This window comes from Bufo bufo, chromosome 4, assembly GCF_905171765.1.
Source record: "Bufo bufo chromosome 4, aBufBuf1.1, whole genome shotgun sequence".
NCBI lineage: Eukaryota > Metazoa > Chordata > Amphibia > Anura > Bufonidae > Bufo > Bufo bufo.
The window spans coordinates 227307699-227320373 of record NC_053392.1 but is presented as its reverse complement, the minus strand read 5'-3'; the positions used below and the strand labels follow the sequence as shown (position 1 = coordinate 227320373).

General features: G+C 39.4%; 1 protein-coding gene across 2 annotated transcripts in view; it reads right to left on the bottom strand.

Moving 5' to 3' along the window:
- The window catches only part of LOC120997968 (probable cation-transporting ATPase 13A5), a 275887-nt gene that overhangs the window by 250630 nt on the left and 12582 nt on the right, over positions 1–12675 (bottom strand). For both annotated transcript variants that reach the window (XM_040428353.1, XM_040428354.1), the window contains exon 2: positions 7595–7768. In XM_040428353.1, the coding sequence (XP_040284287.1) occupies positions 7595–7768 (174 nt within the window). The remainder of the gene's footprint in view (positions 1–7594; positions 7769–12675) is intronic.

The following is a 12675-nucleotide window of genomic DNA, read 5'->3' as shown; positions in this document are numbered from 1 at the left end:
TAAAGTAGACATATGGAAAATGTTAAGTAGTAAATATTTAATGAGGTATTACTTTCTGTTTTAAAAGCAGAGAAATAAAAATTTAGAAAATTGAGAATTTTTTAAATATATCATGAAGTACAATGTGTCACGAGAAAACAATCTCAGAATGGTTTTGATAAACAAAAGTGTTCCAAAGTGACCACATAAAATGACACATGTCAGATTTGTAAAAGATGGCCTGGGCAGGAGGGTGAAAATTGGTCCGGGGTAGAGAGAGTAAAGGGTATTTGTAAGCAGATTTGTACCTATGAAATTGGCTGATCTGTTGCATGTGCGCTTGGTATCTGAAGGCATCTGTGTTGGTCCCATGTTCATATATCTTTATTAAAGTTCAGTTAAAAGTTGTGGCTCACCACTAAAGTACTAAATAAACTGTAGCGTGAACTTTTAAGTTTTCCATAAATTTCACCTAAAAACCAAATATCCCTAACTTTTTGTGAGTAGTGTACATCCCCTGTTTTATTTACACGGAGCCTTCTGAAGAAGATACATATAGTGAAACATGTGCTAATGGTTTTGTGGCTCCTCTAGCCCAGAACAATATAACTTTAAAGGGTTTATGTATTTACTGGTGATAATGCCATGTTATAGCCATACTCAGCATATAATATTATTAATACTCTATGGCCCTGATTTATCATACCTTCACTCCAGAACTCTGGCATCAAAAAGTCGCAAAATAGGGCTTTTGAGCCTTTTTAAAACTTTTTACACTTGCACACAATTTAGCGACTTTTTGCATTTTTACACAAATCACTCCAGTTTTGTAATATGGGTTGAAAAGTGGTTGTGGTTAGCTATGTTAATGAGTTTCACTCCAGATTTATCATTGCAACTTTTTAAAAAAGTCGCAATCTCACTCCAGGAGGAGGGTGGAGTAGGAAAACTGGAGTAGCTTCTCTAGAAAGAAGTGTTAGGTTTAAGGACAAATCAAATGTATCAAACAACCTGTGACATTTGATAAATGTGGCACAATGTGCTCCAACACAGACTCAAGCAAAACTGACTTCAACTATTCTCCTCATGATGAATTCCCCCCTATGTATTCAGTGGCTTTACTATTTCCTTAGGACAGTGATGGCTAACCTTTGGCACTCCAGCTGTGGTGAAACTACAACTACCAGCATGCTCCATTCATTTATATTGAGTTCTGAGAACAGCCAAGCAGTGTACCTCTTGGGAGTCGTAATTTTACCACAGCTGGAGTGTCAGAGGTTAGCCATCACAGCCTTAGGATATATTTTATACAACTTTACTTTGCAATTTCAGTATGTACTTTTGCATAGTTGAAATAAAGGATAGCTTATTATTTGGATCTTGCCTTAGGCTTCTCTGACTTTCCTTAGAATCATGTGTTTGCCATGCATATACATGTAAATTTTAGTTGCACATGTGACTTTTGAATATCCTATAACACCTAATGTTTAGTATGTATATGTAGTCTAATGCACAGCCAGTATATCATTGATGTTTGAGTGTTTACGTTTGTGCAGTTGAAACAAAGGATAGTTTATTACCTGGATATTGCATTATTTGTAGGCTTCTTTGACTTTATTATGCAAATACAGGTCTATGTACATTTTATTTGCACATTTAACTTTTGAATATTCTATAACATGTAATGTTTAGTATGTATATGTAGTCTAATGCACAGCCAGTAAATCATTGATGTTTGAGTGTTTACGTTTGTATAGTTGAAATAAAGGATAGTTCATTACATGGATGTTGCATTATGTATAGGCTTCTTTGAGTTTATTCTTTGAGTCATGTGTTTGCTATATTTTAACAGGTCTATGTACATTTTAGTTTCTCATGTAGCTTCTGAATATGCTATACCATCTAATATTTAATATGTAGTCTAATGCACAGCCAGTATATCAGTGTCTATGACAGCAGGCCAACATCTACATGCACTGGTGACTACTTTGTACTGTTTTTAAGTGGACATACAATTATATAAGTGATGTATGAATTTTGATTAATTAAACATTTGTAGACTTGTTTGAACTGTGTATTGTCTAGAAAATAATAAAACAAAACAGACAATATTATTTTTCAAGTACATGACATACAATAACTATATATCTAATTAAATAAATCACGTGACACAGATCTTAGTGGAATTTTTTTTGGCCACAGCCCCTTATTTAGGCTATATAAAATATATTTCAAAGCAGTAATGCACTGTTGAAGCAGCTGTGATCAATCACTTCCTGGTCCTGCAGGGATAGTAAGCACCCGGGAACGGGCAATAAGATCACAGACAGGTGAGTGTTTTTTGTTTTTTTTCAAGGGACACATACACATTAGAACCATAGTGATTGTTGGCTCCTAGGCCAGACAACCCATTTAATTTTCACTAAAACAATTGATCAATCAGTTACACCATAACTTAAAGCTATAAACAACAAGCAAATGTCCACACTAGTACTCAGTGAAAAATCTCTCCTCTAATTAAGTGCCATGACTTATCAATAAAACAATATTGACAAAAAGGGGAAGTGTGTGGGAAAAGTCAGCTCTTTCCCAGATGCAGAAATCAGCCATATATTTAAGGTCCTCAGTCTTACTCTTCCAGTGCAATACCCACAATCAGATATTTCAGTGATCAAAGGAAAACATCTTCCCCTGCCAACAAGGTCACTGTGGTCAGCCAGAAGACCAATGACATCTTTCACCAGTAATCACAGGGCTTTCCATCCTGAATGTGCAGGTTATCCCATTCTTTTTATCAATCACTTCATATTCATGTCTTAGACTAACTTGCCACTAATCCATCTAAAACAAAACAGTGGTCCCTGAAGTTTCAATGTTAAGTGGTTCCAGAAAGACCATTGTATGTTGAAACCGTTGTAAGTTCAGTCCATAACTTTATGAAAAACTAGTAATTGGTTCTAAAGCTCCAAAATGTCATCCCAAGCTAAGAGATATTGAAAATTTAAGAAAAATAAGCCAATAAGACAGATAAATCAGGTCTTTACATATAACAGTCAAAAATAGCTGTAAATCACTGTATAGTACACCAGAAAAATACCAGAAATACCAGAAAAATAAAATAGCAGAAAAATACCAGAAAAATAAAGTGAGCCACCCTTACCTGATCTCTAAAGGAGCAGCTCATCCTGTCACAGACAGAGGGAAGTACAGAACATGTAGTACTGAACTTTACTGTAAAGAATAGTTACTAGACAACCAAACAGGTGTTTTATCAGAGAAATTGCCCCATTGGTTTGTTGGATTTGTTGATCATTGTATGTTCAGTCTAGTTTCAATGTACGATGGCCCAGAAAAGACAATTTTATATTGAAAATTTTGTATCCTGAGGCCATTATATTTTGAGGGAGCACTGTATTCTAACATCCTGGATAAGTAGGTAGCTCATGTCCCATCAATAAGACCCTTTTAGGCAAGCTGCAACTCCCACTGGCAGACATAAACCATATTTACAGCACATGTATGGCTATTCATCTCCAAGACGGAAAAAAAAAAATAACAGCTACATCATGTAAATAGAATGCTTAGGGCGTCTCGGATGTTCTCTCAGAAACTAGACATGTTCCTATGGCAGAAAAGCACTGCACATTCCAACATGTAAAATACCCATAATATGTGTTCAAAACACTAATAAACAGCTTCCCGTTGGTCTCAGTGGCAAAAATGTGCCCTCCATGCACCTGGATGTACTGTAACAAGCTGAGCTCACTCCATACATAACAGAAGCCGGCTTTGTTATACAGCTGACACCCAACATCTGTGACTGAGATCAGAGACAGCCACAGTCCCAGCTGTTCAACCCTTCAGATGCCACAGTTATTATCACCTGTGACATCTGTCTTAAACATTAGACAGTACTGGGCTTCCTCTGTCCTTTATGAGTTAATTGTTGTACATCAGTATTTATAAGACAAATTTTTACAATTTACTAATTATTAAGTTATTATTTACTAATGTACATCAGTTATTGTAAGCCCAAAACCTGGGGTGGAACATACAGAGAAAAAGTATAATGGAGAGATGTACCTCCCTTCTGACATAGCATGAAGGGAGTGGGGCTATTGTCCCCGGCATCAAACTGCTATGGTTCACTCATCAGCCTGACATCACTTTACTATAACTGCACTGATGATGCTAACCCTGCATCATTAGTGTGGTTTGAAGCCTTAGAAAGGTAAAGAACCTGTGATGATGTCATCACAGGTCCTAAGTTGTATAAGAGTAAAGGAACTGCATTGGCAACTATGTAGTTCCTAGGTTCAGAGGGTGCAGCTGCAGGACCTGTGATGACATCAAAGGTCCTTCATCACCTGAAAACAGAACTGCAGGTTTGAAACTGGAATGGAGTAGGTAAAAGGAGGTCCTCCCTCTGGAGTCAGTAAATAGAGTGAGTAAAAGGAGTTCCTCCCATTTTCTCTTCATGTGCCCTAAACCTAATATTAACTCTAGATCTAATACTAAATCTAGTCCTAATACTATCACTAACTTTAATACTAACCCTAACACTAATGCTAACCCCTGACCATAATACTAATACTAACCCTAACAACAAGTAACATTAATCTTAACTCCCAATACCTCATGTATCTCACACAGTGACCATAAGGTAAACCTATCCTCTTATATCTGTACTCACTGCATATGTTACACTTCATACCTCCCATATTAATACACTGCTGTATATACAGCAGTATATACCAAACAAGAGTCAGTAATCTAGGCTGAACCCACTTACCTCGAGTTTCTAACCCTAAACCCTAATTTACAGAGCCTCATTCAGGCTAAAGGAAGAACTTAAAAGCATTAATTATATAGCTTAGAACTACTTGACCATTGACGAGATGTGAAAAGTGACATCACTCCTTCTTTTACGGACTCCATTCTATCTTCAACCAGAACTGCAGGAGAATCTCTTTCCCACCAGCACCAGCCTCTAGCATATTGGGTCTTGAGCTATAAGGGACCCAAGTAGAAGATAGAAGAGGTTTATTACTTGCCTTCTTGTTTGCTCAGTGAATGGAGTTCATTAAGCGCTATGTGGTCTATTCTATGTGGTGTTGACATGGTCATCACATGCCACAGGTTAGGGGATGCAATACTTGGCTTGCTCTGCAACCATTGCTGCTGGGACCCACTGGTTCTGGCTTATACTGTAAATACTGATGAAATTAAGGACCAAATAGCAACCTAATCGGATAAAATTGCATTTAATGTGTGTGAGGAGCATGAGCTCTGGTCCTCACCACTGAGATTATTAGCCATTTATAGACATAAAATTGCCAAATCAGTTTGCTTATAAGGGTTGCCTGGGTTCAGAGCTGAACCCGGACATAAGCTCTCCTTCACTCATTTACCATGTCTGAGTGGAGCAATGGAGCATTTCCTTTCTGTGATGCTTCCCCTTGCCCTGCGCTGTATCACGGATGGCTACATCTTTTTCTTTACTACCAGTGAATTACCAGGCTTCACATGGGTATGCTAGGCAGGGACTTCCCGGTGATGTCACTGGCACTAATGTGTAGTCTTTAGCGCTGCTCTAGGCTGCTTTACCGCCTATTATAGCCTATTATAGCCGGTGATGTCACCGGGATCACTGCTAGGCAGTAGCCTCCGCCAAGCATATTGAGAAAAAGCCAGGTACGTCACAAGCAGTAAACAAACAGCCCTAGTCCTGCACTAGGAAGCACAGGACAAGGGGGAGCAACAGAGCTAGAAATGCTTCAATGTTCCACTCATACATTGCAAATGAGTGAAGAGGAGCTTATTTCCGGGTTCAGCTCTGAACCCGGACAACCACTTTAACCCCTTAACGCCCAGCACCGTGAACGGTGCTGGCGGGGGCTTTAAAGATGGTGCCTGCTCCTGAGCGGAGCGGGCACCATAGCCGCTGGTGGCCGCTTGCTTCTTATAGCAGACACCCCCACGGCTCATGTCCGAAACTGGCAGTAATGTCGATCGAGGAAATTTAACCCCTCAGATGCCATGGTCAATCCCAACCACAGCATCTGAGCATGTTAAACACCGGAAGCGCGTGCTTACGGTGATGCTCCGGCTCCCCCGTGTGGCGATCGGAGGAGCCAGAGCGTGTATGCAGCAGCCCCTGTCTTTATGAATGACAGGAGGCTGCTGCATAGTATTTTCTATGGAGCACTTGCCTGTAATAGGGCTCCATAGGAAACAATCAATTTAATTAATTTTCTCATAGACTGCATGGAGTGCATTGGGGTCTATGAGAATAGCAATCTAATGATTGCCTGCTATAGTTCCCTATGGGAACTATAAAAAAGTGTAAAAAAAAAGGTTTTAAAAATAAAAAAAAATAAAAATTCAAATCACCCCCCTTTCCCCAAAACAAAAATAATAGAACTAATAAAATTAAAAAATACACATCATGGGTGTCGCGATGTGCGAAAACGTCCAAGTATAAAAATATATTCCCCACACGGCAAACAGCAAAACGGAAAAAGTCTTCCAAATGGCCGATTCACTGATTTTGGTCGATTCATTTGGTGATCAAAAAGTCATACACACCCCAGAATAGTATCAATGAAAAGTTCAGATCGCCCCACAAAAAATGAGCCCCCATACAGCTCCGTACACATAATTACAAAAAAAGTGTTAGGGGTCAAAATATGGCAACCCACTTTCTAATTTTTTTTATCACTATCAAAAGGCAAAAAAAACTATACATATAAGGTATTGACGGATTTGTACTGACCTGTAGAATAAAAGTAACTGGTCAGTTTTATCGTACAATGAACATCATAAATAAAAAACCTGTAAAACTGTGGTGGAATTGCTCTTTTTTTTTTTTAAATGTCACCCCATTTGGAATTTCTTTACCGCTTCTCACTACATCATATGCAATATTAAATGGTGGTGTTGAAAAGTACAACTTGTCCCGCAAAAAACAAGCCCTGATATGGCTATGTGAACAGACAAATAAAAAAGTTATGGATCTGGGAAGGCAGGGAGCGCAAAACGAAAACAAACAAAAAATATATAAAACTCTGGCCCTGAAAGGGTTAAATATGTAGCTATTAAATGTGAGAAAATACCATATATTGCTGAGGACCTTTTAAATAAATTGAAGATAATTGATAAATAATATTCACTACACGACTTGAAAAAATATATCTTTTAATTATACTCCGGGGCAATTTTTGTTTAGTGGTTTAGTGGTGATGAGACAAATATTAGGAGCAAATCATATAGGGAGAAGTGTAAGGGTGGGTTCACATCACGTTTTATGCCTACGTTTGACGCATACATTAGAAAAAAAAGGATACACAAACGCAGCACACCAAGTCCTTGTATTTTGCACAGTCTGGTAAGAAAAAAGTATATATATATATTTTTTTTTTTACAATGGAACTCTATGATGAACGCATGCCACTGTATTGCATCAGTTTGATGCATCCGTTTAACGTATACATTTTTTGTATATGTATGTTAAACAGATGGGGAAAACGTGATGTGAACCAAGGCTAAAGGAATGATTTCACATGAAATCTACTGTTGCAATTCATTAAATAAATTTCACAATATGGTTACTTACAGTGGTTCTGAGCAATATCACTTCAGCATCTGCCAAGCTGCATGAGACACAGTGACACCAGACATCCAGTTGAGGTTTCCAGTAGAAAATTATTTTAAGGATCCCCAAGGTAAAGATGTAACCAATAATGCAAAGGATATTTCGAGTCAGTTTTTTCTTATAACCGAACAGTTCCTAGGAAAATAAAGAGAATATAAATTTATACTGTAAAACACATGGTTGGGAATTTATCAAACCTCCCCCCCCCACATCACTTTTTTGTTTTCGTTTTTATACCATCCATTTCACTTTCTGTAAAAGTGTAAAAATCTACATAAAATTGGCTTCTCTTTAGTCGTACTGACCAGCAGGATAAAGATAGCATTTATTTTTTTCCTGTATGGTGTACACCATAATAAAACCTAAAAAGCAGCCACAGAGTTACTAACTTTTCTTTATCCTGCTTCCTAAAAGGTAAAATAAAAAATGATCAAAAAGTCATATATACCCCAAAAAAGAATCAATGATAATGACATCTCATGCTGCAAAAATATGCGCTCGCACAGCTTCATAGAGAGAAAAATAAAAACCATATGGTTGTCAGAAAATAGCTGTACTGGTACCCCAGAGGCTGTGTGAAAGCAACATGGCGTCTGTAAACGAATTCATCAAAATTTGCTCTGCAAAATAAAAAATGTGGTCTTTGATGAACACTGCAGTGTATCCAAACAAAAGTTTACGTCCATATTTATGCTATTTTAGTACCCTGTAGAACCCGTCTAACAATTCAAAGTGTATGGTGTGTCTTTTCATGAAAAATTGATTTCTTACCAGGAAGCGAGAAGAAATTTGGCTTCTAGGCGAATCAAATTTTCCCTGAAATTTGACTACTCACTAGACTCCTTAATAAATACCTTGAGTGTGAAAGTTCCAAAATGGGAGAATTTCTCAGGGGTTCCATTTATTATTTCACCCAAGAGCCCCTACAGTTGACAGCACAAGCAGTGTAAATCACCACATTGTGCCTCAAATGCACATGGTGCCCGTTTACTCCTCATTCCTGTTGTAGGTCCAGGAAAATGATTAGAGCCACATGTAAGGTGTTTAAAAAATCAGGGGTCTCAGCATTCCTTCTGCTTCTCCTCCTTGCAACTCCACAGGGGCCTTTCAATTTCATCCTTTCTGTCATCACTGCCCTCTTCTAGTGGGGCATCTTTTTTTTCTAAGAAGAGGCAACAAAACCCCACCACACACTACAGAAGATAATCAAGAGACTCTCCCTGTTGATAAGTTGTGTGAGAACAGTCAGCGTTTGTAATGCCATGGGGAGGTGGTTAAGAAGGAGGCAGGGGAACCCATGCATAACTGATTTAGTGGTGGTAGTAGGGGCACCTGTAGCCAATGTGGCAGTAGCGGCAGTGGTGGCGATAGTGGCACTCAGAGCAAATACTGTGCAGGTAATCGGGAGGGGCCAAGAAGCTTACAATGACATAACAGTCTGATATGGCTAGGTCTACACGACGACATTTGTCGCGCGACATTTTGTTGCACTAATGTCGCGCAACAATTTTTATAATGGCAGTCTATGGTGTCGCACTGCAACATGCAACATGCTGCGACTGCGACGCAACAGTCGCAGAAAATCCATTCAAGATGCTACAAATGTTGCAGTGTAGTTGTGCCCTATCTGTCGCACGACTTATTGTCGCGCGACAAATGTCGTCGTGTAGACCTAGCCTAAAAGTGGTGGGGAGGGAGAGGACTCTGATGATGATTCTGTGTTGGACAGGATCTGGGAGCCGTATCGGGGTGCTGAGGAGGAGGTAACATTAGAGGAAGAGGGTAGTGGCATTGGCAACAATAAAAAGCAGAGGCAGAAACTCACAAAGAACTGCCACGACCAGATCTACTTTGGGAACTGGCGACGCCGCTGATACTATGGGCTCAGTCCCAAAATGTGCCAGACCTAATCCACGCTCAGCTGTCTCTAGCAGTGCGTAAGTATCTCCCATCTGGCAGCGCCAGAAGAAAAAAGTATTCCAATGTGCAAGATCTGCAGGAATAAAATAAGCCATGGGCATTCAGACACAAACATACACACTAGGGCTCTAAAACAGAATACTGTAGAAAGAATTTGAGGTAGAAAATCTGCATAATAATGCAGAAGCAGCAAAATGGATGATATTGTAAAATCTCATGGACATACTACAGAAAACTTCCACACACTAATCGACCTTAATTATCTTCAAAGTTTAAAATTGAAACAGCCAACATTATACTAATCTCCTTTGGCACTTCCATGGCTCCCTTGCTTGGACTCCTACATGTTATTGTACGCCACACTTGCTGTGAAGAAGTGCAGAGATGTGTTTCCATTGGAGCATTAGGGTACGTAAGTATAGCATTTTTTTTTTAACTCTGTTTTAGTTTGCTGTTTGTGGTTGAAATCCATGGTTTTGTTAATTCATAGGTGCAAAGAGCACCAGACAGGTGTAAAAGATGACTATGAGTTTGTAAAGGGAAATAATTGAACACCTGTAGTATCATTCCATTGTCCAGCTTGGCCAGGAAATTTCAGTTAAGGGAAACCTGCCAGATTGTAAGTGCAGTCTAATCTGTGGGCAACATTTTACAGAGCAGGAAGAGTTAAGAAGATTGATATATAATTTACAGAAAAAGGTTCATGGTAACCTGTATTCATTTAAACATCTGCCCTTTGCTTTGAAGACCAGGGGGTGCGTCTACCTAGTGATTGACAGCACACAGTCATTTAGGGTAGGCTGTCAATCACCGGACCTTCCACTAGACTCCCAAGCATAGAAAAGGCAGGGATTTAAATCATTAAAGACATGGCCTAGTTTGGTAATACAGGTTCAGTGATTTTTCTGTTTCATTTTTTGATCTCTGGATTGAAAAAGAGATAACTTTTTTGTTTTTCCATCAACATAGCTGTATATGGTCTTGCTTTATGTGGGGGCAAGTTCTATTTTTCAGTGCACTATTATGGGGTACATCACGCCAAATTTACAAATGGGATGACTGTGAAAAAACAACACAATTCCACATTATTTTAATGGTTTGGCTTTTATGGTGTTCACTGTGTGGTAATAATGACACTTTAACTCTATTCTGTGGGTCTGTAAGAATACAGACATACCAAGTTTAAAGAGGACCTTTCACTACAATAAAAAATCTAAACTAAGCATACAGACATGGAGAGCGGCACCCAGGGATCTCCCTGCACTTACTATTATCCCTGGGTGCCGCTCCGTTCTCCCGGTATAGGCTCCGGTATCTTCAGATTTTCGGCTCAACTGGGAGGAGCCTGCCGGCGTCTCCTTCTCCCATGCTGTAGCGCTGGCCAATCGCAGCTCTCAGCTCATAGCCTGAGAGGTTTTTGTTTCTCTCAGGCTATGAGCTGAGCTCTGCGATTGGCCAGCACTCCAACTTGGGAGAAGGAGACGCCGGCAGGCTTCTCCCAGTTGAGCCGAAAATCTGAAGATACCGGAGCCTATACCGGGAGAACGGAGCGGCGCCCAGGGATAATAGTAAGTGCAGGGAGATCCCTGGGTGCCGCTCTCCATGTCTGTATGCTTAGTTTTAATTTTTTATTGTAGTGAAAGGTCCTCTTTAAATGTTTTTTGTATTTTAAAAATTTAAAAAGAAAGTGCTCTAAAATAAATAAATAGATAAATAAATATGCAAACATGAGGAGAGAAATAGAAGAGCAGCACTCACCGGCGTGGTTCAAATCCTTTATTCATGCAAAAGAGATAAAATCTTCAGGCAGGAGCATACGGTGCGATACAGCTGGAGTGAGCGGCGATAGCCTGACGAAGCGCAAGTTAGCGTGAAACGGCCGTCGCCGCTCACTCCAGCTGTATCGCACCGTATGCTCCTGCCCAAAGATTTTATCTCTTTTGTATGAATAAAGGATTTGAACCACGCCGGTGAGTGCTGCTCTTCTATTTCTCTCCTCATGTTTGCAAGTTCACTGTCAAAGCTGTGCACCACATAGACGTGTATAAGGCCTCTTTCACATGACCGTATGGCTTTTTCAGTGTTTTGCGGTCCATTTTAAACGGATCTGTTGTTCCATTTTTTGTTTCCGTTGTGTTTCCGTTCCGTTTTTCCGTTCCGTTTTTCCGTAAGGCATATACAGTATACAGTAATTTCATAGAAAAAATTGGGCTGGGCATAACATTTTCAATAGATGGTTCCGCAAAAAACGGAACGGATACGGAAGACATACGGATGCATTTCCGTATGCATTCCGTTTTTTTTGCGGACCCATAGACTTTAATGGAGCCACGGAACGTGATTTGCGGCCAAATATAGGACATGTTCTATCTTTCAACGGAACGGAGAAACGGAAATACGGAAACGGAATGCATACGGAGTACATTCCGCTGTTTTTGCAGAACCATTGAAATGAATGGTTCCGTATACGGACCGGATACGGAACGCAAAAAACGGCCCGCAAAACGGAAAAAAATAAACGATCGTGTGAAAGAGGCCTAAGACAGATAGTTGAAGACGGGGTGTTAATTTAAATGTGACGTCTGGCAGGGCCGCCTATCTCTCTTTTCTCCATACATTGAAATAAATAAATATGCTTTGTGTCCCCATATACTGACATCTTTTTTCTGCCCATGGAGCTATGTCTGGGGGTCATTTTTTGTAAGGTGAGCTATAGATTTTATTGATTCTATTTTGGAATACATTGGATCTTTTGATAACTTTTTATTCAATTATTTTGGGAGTCAAGGTGACCAAAAATCGTGCAGGTTAAATAATGAGATACGTAATTTAATAGATTGGGTCATTGTGGATGTGGTAATATCAACTGTGTGTATTTCTATATAGTATATACACACATATACACAGCTGGAGCCCAGTAACAGACATATGGAATCTTTTAATTGTGCATACTATGTGCCATAATACTCCTGTGTTACAGTACATAATCATTCGGACAGTTACACGAATACAGTCTGCAGGCTCACATTAACAGCAGTATACTAATATTAGTTCATTCACATTGCCATCGGCTGTATATATTCAGTTAGTCTTTTCAACTATACACTTTCTGTTTGACACCT